This window comes from Bubalus bubalis, chromosome 2 (genome assembly GCF_019923935.1).
Source record: "Bubalus bubalis isolate 160015118507 breed Murrah chromosome 2, NDDB_SH_1, whole genome shotgun sequence".
Classification (NCBI taxonomy): domain Eukaryota; kingdom Metazoa; phylum Chordata; class Mammalia; order Artiodactyla; family Bovidae; genus Bubalus; species Bubalus bubalis.
The window spans coordinates 138,384,332-138,403,442 of record NC_059158.1 but is presented as its reverse complement, the minus strand read 5'-3'; the positions used below and the strand labels follow the sequence as shown (position 1 = coordinate 138,403,442).

At 39.6% G+C, this 19,111-nt stretch overlaps 1 protein-coding gene across 13 annotated transcripts in view; it reads left to right on the top strand.

Annotated features, from left to right (window-relative positions):
• The window catches only part of BOLL (boule homolog, RNA binding protein), an 83,946-nt gene that overhangs the window by 29,821 nt on the left and 35,014 nt on the right, over positions 1 to 19,111 (top strand). For 11 of the 13 annotated variants that reach the window (XM_025277935.2, XM_044936920.1, XM_025277937.2 and 8 more), the window contains 2 exons: positions 9,982 to 10,029; positions 12,260 to 12,388. In XM_025277935.2, the coding sequence (XP_025133720.1) occupies positions 9,982 to 10,029; positions 12,260 to 12,388 (177 nt within the window). The remainder of the gene's footprint in view (positions 1 to 9,981; positions 10,030 to 12,259; positions 12,389 to 19,111) is intronic. The other 2 variants (XM_044936919.1, XM_044936895.1) reach the window with 1 other exon arrangement.

Genomic DNA, 19,111 nt, shown 5'->3' with positions numbered 1-19,111 from the left:
CCTTCTCCTCCTGCCCCCCAATCCCTCCTAGCATCAGAGTCTCTTCCAATGAGTCAACTCTTCGCATCAGGTGGCCAAAGTACTGCAGTTTCAGCTTTAGCATCATTCCTTCCAAAGAACACCCAGGGCTGATCTCCTTCAGAATGGACTTGTTGGATCTTCTTGCAGTCCAAGGGACTCTCAAGAGTCTTCTCCAACACCACAGTTCAAAAGCATCAATTCTTTGGCGCTCAGGCTTCTTCACAGTCCAACTGTCACATCCATACATGACCACTGGAAAAACCATAGCCTTGACTAAACGGACCTTTGTTGGCAAGTAATGAATGTCTCTGATTTTGAATATGCTATCTAGGTTGGTTATAACTTTCCTTCCAAGGAGTAAGCGTCTTTTAATTTCATGGCTGCAGTCACCATCTGCAGTGATTTTGGAGCCCAAAAAGATAAAGTCTGGCACTGTTCCACTGTTTCTCCATCTATTTCCCATGAAGTGATGGGAGCAGGTGCCATGATCTTAGTTTTCTGAATGTTGAGCTTTAAGCCAACTTTTTCACTCTCCTCTTTCACTTTCATCAAGAGGCTTTTGAGTTCCTCTTCACTTTCTTCCATAAGGGTGGTGTCATCTGCACATCTGAGGTTATTGATATTTCTCCCAGCAATCCTGATTCCAGCTTGTGCTTCTTCCAGCCTAGCGTTTCTCATGATGTACTCTGAATATAAGTTAAATAAGCAGGGTGACAGTGTACAGCCTTGACGTACTCCTTTTCCTATTTGGAACCAGTCTGTTGTTCCATGTCCAGTTCTAACTGTTGCTTCCTGACCTGTAATGCTCAAAATTCTCCAAGTCAGGCTTCAGCAATACGTGAACTGTGAACTTCCAGATGTTCAAGCTGGTTTTAGAAAAGGCAGAGGAACCAGAGATCAAATTGCCAACATCTGCTGGATCATTGAAAAAGCAAGAGCGTTCTAGAAAAACATCTATTTCTGCTTTATTGACTATGCCAAAGCCTTTGACTGTGTGGATCACAGTAAACTGTGGAATCTGTTAACATGCCAAAAAATAATTTTTCCTGATTTTTATTTGGAGGCTAGGAAAACCAGCTCAACACAGTGATTTTTATTTGTTTACCCTTTGAAAAATTCATTTTTTAGTGAAGTATAGTTGATGTACATTAGCTTCAGTGTACATCATAGTGATTCAAAATTTTTATTGATTTTACTCCCTTTATAGTTATTATAAAATATTGGCCAGGACTTCCCTGGTGGCTCAGTGGTGGAGAGTTCACCTGCCAGTGCAAGAGACTCGGGTTCAATCCCTCATGCAGGAAGTTCTCACATGCCATGGAGCAACTAAGCCTATGCACTACAACTATTGAGTCTGTGCTCTAGACCCAGGAAGCCACAACTGCTGAACCCACATGCCACAACTACTGAAGCCCATACACTCAGAACCTTTGCTCAGGAACAAGAGGAGCCACCTCTGTGAGAAGCCCACACACCCCAACTAGAGAGTAGCCCCCACTCACCTCAACTAGAGGAAGTCCGAGCATAGCAACAAGGACCCAGCACAGCCAAAAATAAATAAAATTATTTTTTAAATGTCTGTATTCCCTGTGTGGGCTTCTCAGGTGGCACTGGTGGTAAGGAACCTGACTGCCAGTGCAAGAGAGCTAAGAGATGTGGGTTTGATCCTTGGCTCAAGGAGATCCCTTGGAGGAGGAAATGGCAACCCACTCCAGTATTCTTGCCTGGAGAACCCCATGAACAGAGGAGCTTGGCGGGCTACAGTGCATAGGGTCATAGAGTTGGATACAACTAAAGCAACTTAACCTGCACGCAGACCCTGTATATCCCTGTTGCTCAGTCCTGTCTGACCCCACAGACTGCGGCCCTGCAGGCTCCTCTGTCCATGGGATTTTCCAGGCAAGAATACTGGAGTGGGTTGCCATTATATCCTTACAGCTTATTAATTTTATACATAATAGTTTGTACCTTTTAACCCCCACCCTTTTTTTCCTTCCCCCTTCCCTCTCACCACTGGTAAACACTAGTTTTAACAAAGTGCTTTTAAAGTGCCAGGGGTAAGAAAGATTGAAGTTGCTTTCTGCTTGCACTTTGTGGAGTCCAGCTTCTCCATTAATTGATTACATATGTACATGCATGACATAGATGTATTCTGTAAAGTTTCTAATACAGTTTAGTTTTATACTTTGGCTCTGATTTTCCACTTGACACAGATTACAAAACTGGAAGTATATTACCTAGATATACTTGGGAAGGATTTTTGTACCAATTTGTAACATAATATTTTGCAATGTAAGAAATAATTTAACTTTGCCTATTTCTTTCCAGTTATTTATTTATTCATCATCATCCTGCCCTTAAAACTGCCACTTTGATAATCTCTTCCCTTGCTCTTTTTACAAATTCTGAGATTGATAGCTTTATCAGTTTTTGTTAGTCAAATCAGATAATGACTGGTTCAGTCAGTATTTATTTATTTTGTATATTTCACTTCAGAAGTAGATAGTGATTTTATTTATCTAACAAATCTGCACATTAATCATGTTATTTCAGATTTTTATTAAAATATTTTCTTAAGAGATTATCCTGCCTTTTTAAACATGGTATAAAGAACACACCTCACTTGATTATCATATTGATGTTATCCACTAGCAGTTGATGTGGTCTGCCTGAAATTAACCATTTCGATAGTAGATTCATGGAATCTTATCTACTGTCTTTTTTACTTTAATAATTAAAAAAAATTTTATTAAAGGTGGACAATAAGCTAAAACATTTATTATTAAAGAATAATACAAATGATTTAAGAAATAAAAAGACTGTCTTTACTATTGTCATCTTACAATAAGTACTTTAAATAACTTGACTCTCTTTTTTATTTACATAACAGCTTTATTTAGATATTCATATACCATATACAATTCACCTTTTCAAAGAGTACAACAGAATGTGTGCTAAGTTGCTTCAGCCGTGTCTAACTCTTTGCAACCCTATGGACTGTAGCTAGCCTACCAGGTTCCTCTGTCCATGGGATTCTCCAGGCAAGAATACTGGAGTGCATTGCCATGCCCTTCTCCAGGGGATCTTCCTGACTCAGAGATCAAACCCACATCTCTTGTGTCTCCTGCATTGGCAGGCGGGTTCTCTACCTCTAGTGCCACCTGGGAAGCTGTACAACAGAGTGAAAAATGAAGTCACTCAGTCGTGTTTGACTCTCAGTCATGTTTGACTCTTTCAGACGCCATGGACTGTAGCCTACTAGGCTTCTCCACCCTTGGGATTTTCCAGGCAAGAATACTGGAGTGGGTTGCCATTTCCTTCTCCAGGAGATCTTCCCGACCCAGGGATTGAACCCGGGTCTCCCGCATTGTAGGCAGATGCTTTACCATCTGAGCCACCAGGGGAGTAGTTTACAACAGAGTAGTTTTTACTAAATTTACAGTTGCTACCGTACCATGGGGTGCAGGGGAGCTTTACCCATTAGTAGTCATTCCTCTTACCCCCTCCTCCCTGTCCTAAGCAACCAATAATATATCAATACTTTCTGTCTTTATAGATTTGCCTATTATGGACATTATATGCCTATACCACATTTTGTTTATCTGTTCATTTGTTGATGGACTTTTGGGTTGTTTCCACCTTTACTCTCTTACAGATAATGCTGTTATGAACATTTGTGTACAGATTTTTTTGTGGACTTATGTTTTCGTTTCTCTTAGGTCTTGTATCTAGGAATGGAATTGCTAAATCAAATGGTATCTCTATATTTAACCTTTTAAGGATGTGTCATACTTTCCAAAAGGCTGCACCATTTTACAGTCCCACCAGCAGTTTATGAGGGTTTCTCCACATCTTTGCACACACATATTATCTACATTTTTTACTATAGCCATACTAGTGTATGTGAAGTGATACCACAGTGTAGTTTTGATTTCTATTGTTGTTGCTGTTCAGTCACTAAGGAATGTCTAACTCTCTGCTTCCCCATGAACTGCAGCATGCCATGCTTCCCTGTCCTTCACCATCTCCAAGAGTTTGCTCAAAAACATGTGTCCATTGAGTCAGTGATGCTATCTATCTCATCCTCTGCCACTCTCATCTCCTTTTGCCTTCAATCTTTCCCAGCGTCAGGGTCTTTTCTAGTGAGTCAGCTCTTTGCATCAGGTGGGCAAAGTATTGCAGCTTCAGCTTCAGAATCAGTCCTTCCAACGAATATTCAAGGTTGATTTCCTTTAGGATTGGCTGGTTTGATCTCCTTGCAGTCCAGGGGACTCTCAAGTGTCTTCCCCAGCACCACAATCCAAAAGCATCAGTTCTTCGGTGCTCAGTGTTCTTTATGTCCCAATTCTCACATCCATACACAATTATTGGAAAAACCATAGCTTTGACTATACAGAACTTTATCGGCAAAGTGATGTCTTTACTTTTTCATATGCTCTCTAGGTTTGTCATAGCTTTTCTTCCAAGGGGCAAACATCTTAATTTCATGGCTACAGTCCATTCACAGTGATTTTGAAGCCCAAGAAAGTAAAATCTGTTAGTGCTTCCACTTTTTCCCCCTTCTATTAGCCATGAAGTAGCTTCAGCAATACATGAACCGTGAACTTCCAGATGTTCAAGCTGGTTTTAGAAAAGGCAGAGGAACCAGAGATCAAATGGCCAACATCCACTGGATCATAGAAAAAGCAAGAGACTTCCAGAAAAACATCTATTTCTGCTTTATTGACTATGCCAAAGACTGTGTGGATCACAAGAAACTGTGGAAAATTCTGAAAGAGATGGGAATACCAAACTACCTGACCTGCCTCTTGAGAAACCTACATGCAGGTCAGGAAGCAACAGTTAGAACCAGACATGGAACAACGGACTGGTTCCAAATAGGAAAAGGAGTACATCAAGGCTGTATATTGTCACCCTGTTTATTTCACTTCTATGCAGAGTACATCATGAGAAACGCTGGGCTGGAAGAAGCACAAGCTGGAATCAGGATTGCTGGGAGAAATATCAATAACCTCAGATATGCAGATGACACCACCCTTATGGCAGAAAGTGAAGAGGAACTCAAAAGCCTCTTGATGAAAGTGAAAGAGGAGAGTGAAAAAGTTGGGTTAAAGCTCAACATTCAGAAAACTAAGATCATGGCATCTAGTCCCATCACTTCATGGGAAATAGATGGGGAAACAGTGTCAGACTTTATTTTTCTGGGCTCCAAAATCACTGCAGATGGTGACTGCAGCCATGAAATTAAAAAGACGCTTACTCCTTGGAAGGAAAGTTATGACCAACCTAGACAGCTTATTAAAAAGCAGAGACAGTACTTTGCCAACAAAGGTCCGTCTAGTCAAGGCTGTGGTTTTTCCTGTGGTCATGTATGGATGTGAGAATTGCACTGTGAAGAAAGCTGAGCACCGAAGAATTGATGCTTTTGAACTGTGGTGTTGGAGAAGACTCTTGAGAGTCCCTTGGACTGCAAGGAGATCCAACCAGTCCATTCTAAAGGAGATCAGTCCTGGGTGTTCATTGGAAGGACTGATGCTAAAGCTGAAACTCCAGTCCTTTGGCCACCTGATGCGAAGAGTTGACTCATTGGAAAAGACTCTGATGCTGGGAGGGACGGGGGGCAGGAGGAGAAGGGGACGACAGAGGATGAGATGGCTGGATGGCATCACCGACTCGATGGACGTGAGTCTGAGTGAACTCTGGGAGTTGGTGATGGACAGGGAGGCCTGGCGTGCTGCGATTCATGGGGTCGCAAAGAGTCAGACACGACTGAGCAGCTGAACTGAGCTGAACTGAACTGAATGGGACCAGATGCCATGATATTAGTTCTTTGATTGTTGATTTTTTAAGCCAGCTTTTTCCCTCTCCTCTCATCCTCTGTCACGAAGCTCTTTAGTTCCTCTTCACTTTCTGCCATTAGAGTGGTATCATCTGTATATATGAGATTGTTGATACTTCTCCCAGCAGTCTTAATTTCAGCCTGTAATTCATCCAACCTGGCATTTTGCATGGTGTACTTTGCATATGAGTTTAAATGATCAGTGTGACAATATACAGCCTTATTGCACTCCTTTCCCAATTTTGAACCAGTCCTTTATTCCATGTCCAGTTCTAACTGTTGCTTCTTGACCCACATACAGATTTCTCAGGAGCCAGGTAAGGTGGTCTGGTATTCCCATCTCTTTAAGAATTTTCCACAGTTTGTTGTGTTCCACACAGTCAAAGGCTTTAGCATAGTCAATGAAGCATCAGATCAGATCAGATCAGATCAGTCTCTCAGTCGTGTGCGACTCTTTGCGACCCCAGGAATTGCAGCACGCCAGGCCTCCCTGTCCATCACCAACTCCCAGAGTTCACTCAGACTCACGTCCATCGAGTCAGTGATGCCATCCAGCCATCTCATCCTCTGTCGTCCCCTTCTCCTCCTGCCCCCAATCCCTCCCAGAATCAGAGTCTTTTCCAATGAGTCAACTCTTCACATGAGGTGGCCAAAGTACTGGGAGTTTCAGCTTTAGCATCATTCCTTCCAAAGAACACCCAGGGCTGATCTCTTTTAGAATGGACTGGTTGGATCTCCTTGCAGTCCAAGGGACTCTCAAGAGTCTTCTCCAACACCACAGTTCAAAAGCATCAATTCTTTGGCGCTCAGCCTTCTTGACAGTCCAACTCTCACATCCATACATGACCACAGGAAAAACCACAGCCTTGACTAGACGAACCTTTGTTGGCAAAGTAATGTCTCTGCTTTTGAATATGCTATCTAGGTTGGTCATAACTTCTTCCAAGGAGTAAGCGTCTTTTAATTTCATGGCTGCAGTCACCATCTGTAGTGATTTTGGAGCCCAGAAAAATAAAGTCTTACACTGTTTCCACTGTTGCCCCATCTATTTCCCATGAAGTGATGGGACCGGATGCCATGATCTTCGTTTTCTGAATGTTGAGCTTTAACCCAACTTTCTCACTCTCCTCTTTCACTTTCATCAAGAGGCTTTTGAGTTCCTCTTCACTTTCTGCCATAAGGGTGGTGTCATCTGCATATCTGATGTTATTGATATTTCTCCCGGCAATCTTGATTCCAGCTTGTGCTTCTTCCAGTCCAACATTTCTCATGATGTACTCTGCATATAAGTTAAATAAACAGGGTTAGCATAAGAAGATGTTTTTCTGAAATTCACTTCTTTTCTCCATGATCCAACAAATGTTGACAATTTGATCTCTGGTTCCTCTGCCATTTCTAAACCCAGTTTGTATATTTGGAAATTCTCAGTTCACATAGTGCTGAAGCCTAGCTTGAAGGATTTTTCACACTAGCATGTGAAATGAGTGCAGTTGTATGGTAGGTTGAACATTTTTTGGTACTGTGCTTCTTTGGGAGTGGAATAAAAACTGACGTTTTCCAACCCTGTGGCTGCTGCTGAGTTTTCCAAATTTGCTGACACATTGAGCACAGTACTTTAACAGCATCATCTTAGGATTTTAAATAGCTCAGCTAGAATTCCATCACCTCTGCTAGCTTTGTTTGTAGTAATGCTTCATAAGGCCCACTTGACTTCACACTCTAGGATGTCTGGCTCTAGGTGAGTGACCACACCGTCGTGGTTATCCCTGTCATGAAGACCTTTTTTTTGTGTAGTTCTGTGTATTCTTGCCGCCTCTTAATCTCTTCTGCTTCTGTTAGGTCCTTAACATTTCTATGCTTTGTTGTCCCTATCTTTGCATGAAATGTTCCCTTGATATCTCCAGTTTTCTTGAAGAAATCTCTAGTCTTTCCTATTCTGTTGTTTCCCTCTACTTCTTTGCATTGTTCATGGAAGAAGTCCTTCTTATCTCTCCTTGTTATTCTCTGGAACTCTGCATTCAGTTTGGTTTATCTTTCCCTTTCTTCCTTGCTTGCTTCTCTTCTTTCCTCAGCTATTTGAAAAGCCTGATCAGACCACCACTTTGCCTTCTTGCATTTCTTTTTCTTTGGGATGGTTTTGGTCACCACCTCCTGTACAGTGTTAGAAACCTTGACCATAGTTCTTCAGGCACTCTTATCTGCCATATCTGATCCTTTTCATCTATTCATCACCTCCACTGTATAATCATAAAAGATTGGATTTAGGTCATACCTGAATGGCCTAGTGGTTTTCCCTACTTTTTTCAATTTAAGCCTGAATTTTGCAGTAAGGAGCTGATAATCTGAACCATAGTCTGTTGCTGGTCTTGTTTTTTTGCTGACTGTATAGAGCTTCTCCATCTTTGGCTGCAAAGAGTACAAGCAGTCTGATTTCGGTGATCATCTGCCAGTGCCCATATGAAAAGTTGTCTCTTGTGTTGTTGGAAAGGGGTATTTGCTATGCCCAGTGTGCACCCCACTCCAGTACTTTTGCCTGGAAAATCCCATGGACAGAGGAGCCTGGTAGGCTGCAGTCCATGGGGTCGCGAAGAGTCGGACACGACTGAGCAACTTCACTTTGACTTTTCACTTTCATGCATTGGAGAAGGAAATGGCAACCCACTCCAGTGTTCTTGCCTGGAGAATCCCAGGGACAGGGGAGCCTGGTGGGCTGCCGTCCATGGGGTCGCAGAGTCGGGCACGACTGAAGCGACTTAGCAGCAGCAGTAGCAGTGCATTTCAGACTCTCTTGTTGGCTATGAGGGCTATTCCATTTCTTCTAAGGGATTCTTGCCCACAGCAGTAGATACAATGGTCATCTGAATCAAATTCGCCCATTCCCATCTATTTTAGTTCACTGATTCCTAAAATGTCAATGTTCACTTTTACCATCTCCTACTTGACCATGTCTAGTTTACCTTGATTCATGGATCTAACATTCCAGAGGTTTCTATGTGATATTGTTTTTACAGCATTAGACTTCTTTTCACCACCAGCCACATCCACAACCAGGCGTCATTTCTGCTTTGGCCCAACCTTTTCATTCTTCTGGAACTATCTCCCTGCTCTTCCTTAGTAGCACATTGGACACCTACAGACATGGGGGACTCATTTTATGGTGGTATATCTTTTTGCCTTTTCATACTGCTCATGGGGTTCTCAACAGCAAGAATACTAGAATGGTTTGTCACTCCCTCCTCCAGTGGATCCCATTTTGTCAGAACTCTTTGCTGTGACCCATCCATCTTGGGTGGCCCTGCCTGGCATGGCTCATAGTTTCATTGAGTTAGTCAAGCCCCTTCACTACAACAAGGCTTTGATCTATGAAGAGGATTACAAGGCAAATGATGTTGAATATCTTTTAGATGCTTATTTATGGTTTTTGTGTATTTTCTTTGCACTAATGTGTGTTCATATCTTTAACCAATTTTTATATTGGGTTAAGTGATTCTTAAGTGAAAGTCACTCAGTCGTATCGGACTCTTTGCAACCCCCTTGGAATTCTCCAGGCCAGAATACTGGAGTGGGTAGCCTTTCCCTTCTCCAGGGATCTTCCCAACCGAGGGATTGAACCCAGGTCCCCTGCATTGCACTCAGATTCTTTACCAGCTGAGCCACAAGGGAAGCCCTTATATTGGGTTACTTGCCTTTTATTATTGAGCTATATGGGTTCTTTGCTTAGATACAAGTTCCTTATCAGATATATAATTTATAAATATTTTTCCAGTCTTCTGGTTTATTTTTACCTCCTTGATGGTGTCTTTTGCCCCACAAAAGTTTTTCATGTTAGTGAAATCCAGTTTATCTTTTTTCTCTTTATTGTTTCCTGTGCTTTTGATGTCATATTTTTTTAATTGCCTGGTTCAAAGTCACAAAGATTTACATCTGTGTTTTCTTCTAAGAGTTTTGTAGTTTTGGCTCTTACATGTCTATCTTTTATCCATGTTGGGTTAATTTTTGTGTATGGTTTGAAGTATAGGGATTCAACTTCATACTTTTACAGGTAGATACTCAGTTTTAACGCTTGTTTACAATCTGGTGGGCTTTTTTTGTTTTTTTTTTTTTGTTTTTTTTCATTTTAGGCCCCTGCACAGTGTCTACCAGGTCAATGGCAGTGGAATGTTCCTCAGGTAAATACTAACTTTTAACTTTTTTCACTGTTTTTGTGAAGACTACATGAATATTTAAGTCAGGAAGACTAGATTTGAGACCTTCCTCTAGTATTTATTAACTGTGATACTGATTTATTAACTGATTTGGCAATTCATTTAATCACTATATTTCTCAGCTTTTTCATTTGCAAATGGAATTAATGATACCATACCTTGGAAAGTTTTCTCACATGACTTTTGTAAAGATACAATGAGACCATGTAAGTAAAAATATTTTATAAATAAGTGATATGTTATTAATATTAGAAAACTGAGCATTTTCTAGCTTCACTTCAGATTTTGCTTCAGTTTTATTTATGTTTCTAAATGAATATTCCATCTCTCAACTTTTGATAACAAATGGTATACCACCAGAAAGTTGGTTTGACAAGTCCCACTTCATGGGAAGTCAGAAAGCTGAAAAGAGACATTTGTTGTTGTTCGGTCTCTCAGTCATGTCCTAGTCTTTGAAACTCTGTGGACTGCAGCACACCAGGCTTCCCTGTCCTTCACCATTTCCCAGAGCTTGCTCAGACTCATGCCCATTGAGTCAGTGATACCATCCAACCATCTCATCTTCTGTCATTCCGTTCTCCTCCTGCCTTCAATCTTTCCCGGCATCAAGGTCTTTTCCAGTGAGTCAGTTCCTCCCATCAGATGGCCAAAGGAGTAGAGCTTCAGCTACAGCATCAGTCCCTCCAGTGAATATTGAGGATTGATTTCCTTTATGATTGACTGGTTTGATCTCCTTGCATTCCAAGGGACTCTCACGAGTCTTCTCCAGCACCACAGTTCAAAAGCATCAGTTCTTCGGTGCTCAGCCTTCTTTATGGTCCAGCTCTCATCCATACATGACTACTAGAAAAACCATAGCTTTGACTATGGTTTTTAGTATGGTTTAGTATGGTTTTTAGTTTTTAGTTTTATACTCTGCTTTTTATTATGCTATCTAGGTTGGTCATAGCTTTTCTTCCAAGGAGCAAGTGTCTTAATTTCATGGCTATAGTCACCATTCACAGTGATTTTGTAGCCCAAGAAAATACAGTCTAATACTGTTTCCATTGTTTCCCCATCTATTTGCCATGAAGTAATGGGACCAGATGCCATGATCTTTGTTTTCTGAATATTGAGTTTTAAGCCAACTTTTTCACCCTCCTCTTTTACCTTCATCAAGAGGCTCTTTCGTTCCTCTTCGCTTTCTGCCATAAGGGTGGTGTCATCTGCATATCTGAGGTTATTGACAGTCTTGATTCCAGCTTGTGCTTTGTCCAGCCCAGCATTTTGCATGATTTTCTCTGCATATGTTAGATAAGCAGGGTGACAATATACAACCTTGATATACTCCTTTCCCAATTTTGAACCAGTTTGTTGTTCTATATCCAGTTCTAACTGTTGCTTCTTGACCTGCATACAGATTTCACAGGAGGCAGGTCAGGTGGTCTGGTATTCCCATCTCCTTCAGAATTTTCCACAGTTTATTGTGATCCACACAGTCAAAGGCTTGGCATAGTCAATAAAGCAGAAACAGTTTTTCTGAAACTCTCTTGCTTTTTCGATGATCCAACAGATGCTAGCAATTTGATCTCTGGTTCCTCTGCCTTTTCTAAATCCAACTTAAACATCTGGAAGTTCTCGGTTCATGTACTGTTGATCCTGTTGGAGAATTTTGAGTATTACTTTGCTAACATGTGAGATTAATGCCAATTTAAATACCATAAATTATATTATTACAACCTTTAATAGTTATCTTAATGATTGTCTTTATTTATGAGCTTCTAAAGTGCTAAGAACCTTTTAGTACTTATAATTGATGCTAAGAGTTGGACACGACTGAGTGACTTCACTTTCAGTTTTCACTTTCATGCACTGGAGAAGGAAATGGCACCCCACTCCAGTGTTCTTGCATGGAGAATCCCAGGGACGGGGGAGCCTGGTGGGCTGCCGTCTATGGGGTCGCACAGAGTTGGACATGACTGAAGCAACTTTGCAAGTGATAAATAAGTGATTTAATAATATCTACATAATTGGAGTTTATAGCAACCTAGAGTTCCTAGTTTGTTGTTAAGATACTTCTGTGTTGTCCCTAAAAACAACTTTAGGAAAATGTGAAAATGTGAAACCAGTATTTCTCTCATGTGTTGGTTAAGTCATTTGGTTTAATTGAAATAACTAATCCGATTTTAATTAGAAACATGATTTTGTATTTTAGTCTCCTGCCTCTTCTGCTCCATTCTTATACCTACAACCTTCTGAGGTCATTTATCAACCAGTGGAAATTGCACAAGATGGTGGATGTGTTCCTCCTCCACTGTCTCTGATGGAAGCTTCAGTTCCAGAGGTATGTGTTAGTCTCAAAGTAATATATTTTATTTTATTTTATATTACAAAGTAATATATTTTATTTCTTTTCCTTTTCTAAAAATATTTGTTCAAGACCCTCATTGAAGTTGAACATCTTATGTTTCCTTTGATTTATTCACATCTCTTCCCCTTTTTTATATCTAAGAATGCTTCATCTTAGACTTCTTCACTATTTCTGAATCATTCCTCAACTCAGCTGTTTACTAAACTATCCCTGACTCAATCCCCTTGAAAGAGTAAGATAAGTGCTTCTCTTTCTTCTGGTTTGCCTGTCTTATTACTAACATTGTCAGTTAAAAGCATATAAAAATTAAAGAAGAAAAAAAATCTTTAAAATTCTCCCTTCAAAGATATAAATCAAATTTATAACTAAAAACTGTAAGTATTATCTTCCATGTGTTTATATTTGCAAAACATTACTAATAACCTCATCATCTATGTACCAGGAACTGTACATGGTATGTTTTAAATATGTTGTGAAAGACTGGGAAATAAATAACGACCTCCCAATTTGAGTGTATTTATTATTATTACTAAAGTTTATAACATAATTTTTCTGAAATAGCAGCTTCCACAATTTTGAATCTTAAATGTTTACTATCAATACTTTTACTATGATTTCTCTATTCTTCATCTCACCCTTCATTTATCACTTTGTTGACTAAATCTGCAAGCACTCTGTTAAAGAAGGCTTACATGTACTGTACTCTTTTGAGTTCTTACATGCGTGTGTGTTCAACGTATTTGTTGTCTATAAATCTGGAAGAAATTAAGACTATAAAACAGTTGCATCATACTTGTATAACTTTACTAAGGCTGCCTGAACAAAGTAAAATGAACTGGATGGCTTGAAAAGAGAAATTTATTGTCTCATGGTTCTGGAGTCTATGCTAAGTCACTTCAGTCGTGTCCGACTCTGTGCGACCCCATAGACGGCAACCCACCAGGCTCCCCCATCCCTGGGATTCTCCAGGCAAGAACACTGGAGTGGGTTGCCATTTCCTTCTCCAATGCACGAAAGAGAAAAGTGAAAGTGAAGTCGCTCAGTCATGTCTGACTCTTAGCGACCCCATGGATTGCAGCCTAACAGGCTCCTCCATCCATGGGATTTTCCAAGCAAGAGTACTGGAGTGGGGTGCCATCTGGAGTCTAGAAGTCCAAAATCAAGGTGTTGGGAGAGTTGGTTTCATTTGAGGCCTTTGAGGGAAGGCTCTAATCCAGGCCTTTCTTCTTGGCTTATGGATGACCATCCTTTCCTTATGTCTTCACATTGTCTTTCCTGTCTCTGTGTCCAAGTTTCCCAGTTTTATAAAGATACCAGTCATTTTGGATTAGGTTCCACCCTAATGACCATACTTCAATTTGCTCACGTCTGTAAAGACCCTCTCTCCAAATAAGGTCAGTCTCTGACATAGTGGTTATGACTTCAACACATAAGTCTTCAGAGAACACAATTCAACCCATAACAATGCTTTTTCCTCTTATAACTTCTAACCTGCTCTTTTCTGGTGTTGAGTATAGTTGTAAAAAAGTTTGAAGCCAGCCTGACTTTCTCTCTTATACGTAATTTGCTTTTTCTTCCTGCATGTCTGAAAAATCTGTCTTAACTTGAACTCACTTTACCAGGATATGTCTTGAAATTTGTCAGTCTTTATAATATTCTTCCTGGGATACAGTTTGCTCCTTTGATTCTCAGACTAGTTTTTATTTCAGAGCTTCTTTTTTCCTGTTAGAACTTTGAAAAAAAATTTGTATTCCAGTTCTTTTACTTCTTCTTCAGGAATACCATTTATGCATATGTTGAGATCTCTTTTTATCTTTCATATCCATCATCTCTGAGATAATTTCTTTTATCATAGTAATTATTAATGTTTTATATGCTTTTTTGAGACAATCATGAATACTTTTCATTGTTTTTAGTCTACTTTTTCTTATAATAATGAAGCTTTCATTGCTGTTTTATTTTTATCTTCTTTTTATCCCAAACTGCCACTTTGCTTACATCATTGCCTGTAAATGTTGTCTGTTGGCTTAAAATGTTTTTTTGAAGCTCTTTTTTAGTGATCATGTTGTTATAATTTCTTTAAGATCAAAGGAATTTTATTTATCTGAACTTTTCTACTGTTTTCTGGGATGATTTCTCATCTTTTTCTTTTTTCCCCCTTTTTGCTTTTCCCTTGATAGAGTTGGAGAGGATGAGAAGAGTCCTAAGGTTGCTTCCTTTTCCTTCCCATCTTATCTTTAAATGAGACCAGCTTTTTGCTGAAATTTAAGGCAGGAGAAGCATTCTGTTGACTCAGACATCCTACCACCAAGTCTGTTTTGTTGCCTGCTTGAGACGTTCTTCCCTGAGTTTTTAGCATTCTGGAGTTCATTTAGCTCCTGGCAAAGTCTCTCTTTTCAGAGATTTTCTGTATGAAGGTGTAGTAAGTGTTACTTCACTTTCCACTCTCACCCTGCTTCATCTCCAGCAATGTTCCTCAGCTATAATGCAAAGTAGTAGACCACAAAATAGTGAAAATATGATTTCTCCTTCTCTGTAGGAGATCTTTCCTGCTTCTGCCTTGGTCTGACACACCCCTACTCTTGAGACTCTAAAGAGTCTTTATATAGGCCTTTCAGGGAAACCCTCCTCAGGCTTCAGAATCCTCCGTTATATTGGTGCAAATTGCATAGCATTTGGCAGGCATTCTGCACTACGAACAAAGCTAGTGGAGGTGATGGAATTCCAGTTGAGCTATTTCAAATCCTGGAAGATGATGCTGTGAAAGTGCTGAACTCAATATGTCAGCAAATTTGCAAAACTCAGCAGTGGCTACAAGACTGGAAAAGGTCAGTTTTCTTTCTAATCCCAAAGAAAGGCAATGCCAAAGAATGCTCAAACTACCGCACAATTGCACTCATCTCACACGCTAGTAAAGTAATGCTCAAGATTCTCCAAGCCAGGCTTCAGCAATATGTGAACCATGAACTTCCAGATGTTCAGGCTGGTTTTAGAAAAGGCAGAGGAACCAGAGATCAAATTGCCAACATCTGCTGGATCATCAAAAAAGCAAGAGAGTTCCAGAAAAACTGTTTCTGCTTTATTGACTATGCCAAAGCCTTTGACTGTGTGGATCACAATAAACTAGAAAATTCTGAAGGAAATGAGAATACCAGACCACCTGATCTGCCTCTTGAGAAATCTGTATGCAGGTCGGGAAGCAAGTTAGAACTGGACATGGAACAACAGACTGGTTCCAAATAGGAAAAAGAGTATGTCAAGGCTGTATATTGTCACCCTGCTTATTTAACTTATATTCAGAGTACATCATGAGAAACACTGTGCTGGAGGAAGCACAACCTGGAATCAAGATTGCCAGGAGAAACATCAATAACCTCAGATATGGAGATGACACCACCCTTATGGCAGAAAGTGAAGAAGAACTAAAGAGGCTCTTGATGAAAGTGAAAGAGGAGAGTGAAAAAGTTGGCTTAAAACTCAACATTCAGAAAACTAAGATCATGGCATCCGGTCCCATCACTTCATGGGAAATAGATGGAGAAACAGTGGCTGACTTGATTTTTGGGGGCTCCAAAATCACTGCAGATGGTGACTGCAGCCATGAAATTAAAAGACGCTTACTCCTTGGAAGGAAAGTTATGACCAACCTAGATAGCATATTCAAAAGCAGAGACATTGCTTAGTCAACAAGGGTCCATCTAGTCAAGGCTATGGTTTTTCCAGTAGTCATGTATGGATGTGAGAGATGGACTATAAAGATAGCTGAGCACTGAAGAATTGATGCTTTTGAACCATGATGTTGGAGAAGACTCTTGCGAGTCCCTTGGACTGCAAGGAGATCCAACCAGTCCATCCTAAAGGAGATCAGTCCTGGGTGTTCGTTGGAAGGACTGATGTTGAAGCTGAAACTCCAATGCTTTGGCCACCTGATGTGAAGAGCTGACTCATTTGAAAAGACCCAGATGCTAGGAAAGATTGAGGACAGGAGAAGGGAATGACAGAGGATGAGATGGTTGGATGGCATCACCGACTCAATGGACATGGGTTTGGGTAGCCTCCAGCAGTTGGTGATAGACAGGGAGGCCTGGCATGCTGCGGTTCATGGGGTCACAAAGAGTCAGACACAACTGAGCGACTGAACTAAACCACCTTGTCATTTGGGATTCATGAGCACATCCATGTTTACTTGATGATGACATTTTAAATTCTTTTGTTCTTTTTGTTTTTTTCTGATTTTCAAGGAGGGTGGCAGTGAGCTAAGAATGCTTTTACATTATGTTTTTAGCCATTATCTATTTTTGTCTCTGAACCATAGTCTTTTTTTTTTTTTTACCACATTTTTTATTTTTTATTTATTTAAAAAAAATTTTTTTTAATTTAAATTTATTTATTTTAATTGGAGGTGAACCATAGTCTTAATGTCAACATCAGATAACTTACCAAGTTATGTTTCACTGTTTAGTGGAATCAAATAAGATTTTTCTGGAAACATTACATGTTAACTTATAACTTGTGCCATTAATTTTTATGATATTTCAATACAGAGTATTTTAAGCATATTTTAATTTTAATATTGTTTCTGGCAAAAGATACATGTCTAATATATAAATTAATTGAATGGGGTTCGTTTATATTTTAAGTTTTTTTTCCCTCTAAAATTAAAAAACACAGGACTTGTTCTTATGAGTTTGATAGTTAACTCTCCTAAAATATAAAAACAAATTAAAATTATTTCTCACTTATTTCAATGACTATTTCCCCCTTCACTCTTAGAATATAGTGCGTTCTACTTCACAGAATAAGTAGAAACCATTTTGTGGAAACCGACTCAGCTTCTAGTCCCCAACATACAAACTTACCTGACTTGTAACTCATCCTTAGCTTCTTACATTTGTTTAGTAACCTGTCTTGTTCAAGGTTATTCCTACTCTTTACTCTTGATACTATAACTTCCCTTTTCCTCAGGGACCTCATTCCTCATTCCACCTCATTCCTTCTTTTCTCATGTATTTTAAGACATTTTCTCTCCATTGGTCCAGAGCTTTACCTAGTATTTACTAGTATGTTACTTTGAGTAATTAACTCTTCACAGTGTTGTTTTCATAATATCTACATTAATAAAGACATTAGGAAAATCTATTTTGCAGGATTCGTGCACAGATGAGAATTGTTGTATACAAGGTTCTTGCTATAGTGCCCAACACCTGGTAGGAGACAGTTACTATCCTGTGACGTGCCCCCACCAATGCCCTTATCCTCTTCTGCCTTTTAAAGCCAAGCTTGAAAAATGTGTGCTCAGTTGTGTCCAACTCTTTGCAACCCTGTGAACTGTAGCCTGCCAGCCTCCTCTGTCCTTGGGATTTTCTAGGCAAGAATACTGGAGTGGGTTTCCATTTCCTCCTCCAAGGGATCATCCTGACCCAGGGATTGAACCCAGGTCTTCTGTGTTGTCTGCATTGACAGGCAGACTCTTTACCACTGAGCCACCTGGGGAGCCCTTGAAAAAAGTAGTCTACATTTAATATTTCCACTGCCTCACTACCTGTTCTCCCCTTACCTGCTAAAGTCTGCTTCATTACCTTTCTGCTGAAGCTACCTTGGATAAAGGTCCTTAGTGACTCCCTAATTGCCAAATATTTTCCTTTTCTTTTCAGTCTTACTTGACCTCTCAGAGACATTGGATATACTCCTTGAAATTCTTCCTACCTTTGGCTTCCATGATTCTGCTCTCTTCTGGCAATCCTTTTACCTCCTCTTATTTTCCTATGTAAGCTGATCTTTTTCTCCCCATGATTTCTTTTTTGATTCTTCATTCTTTCACCCTACATACTCACTCTGATGTTATCATCCATACTCATGTCTCTGGCCCCATTCTCACTTCTGAATTTTAGACCTGCACTGTTCAGTACAACAATAGCCATTACCACATGCAGCTATTGAAATGTGGCTAGTCAGAATTGAGGTGTGTTGTAAGTGCAAAATACACACCAAGTTTTAATGACATAGTGTGAAAAATGAGTGTAAAATTTATCACTAACTTTATGTTGAGTACACTGATATATTTTCATATGTTCAAATAAAATCTACTACTGGAAATTAGTTTTACTTTTTTTTTTTTTACTTTTCTAACATGGCTACTGGAAATTTTTCTTTCAGTTTTATTGAGATATAATTGACATACAGCAGTGTGTAAGCTTAAGATGTACAGCATAATGATTTGATTCATACATATCATTAAATGATTATCACAGCAAGCTTCGTGAATATCCATCATCACATAAAAATTAAAGAAATAGGAAAAAATTTGTATGTGATGAGAAGTCTTAGGATTTACTCTCTTGACAACTTTCCTGTATAACATCCAGCAATGTTAATTATATTTATCGTGTTGTACATTACAGCTCTAGTACTTACTTAGCTATAGCTGGAAGTTTGTACCGTCTATCTTAATTTTAATTAACATTTAGTTCACATTTTTGTTAGTGCTTCTTTAGAGCCATCCAGCTTTTGATTGACTATATACCTGTAATAGAAGTCCTACAAATACCTCAGATTTTATGCGTTACAAACTTAACTTCTTTCTAACCACCACACAATTACATCAACATCAAACTTGCTTTTCTTTTATTCCATATATCAGTGAATGGTGCCACCATCGGTTGGACAAGCCATTAATCTGCTTTTACATGATCTCTT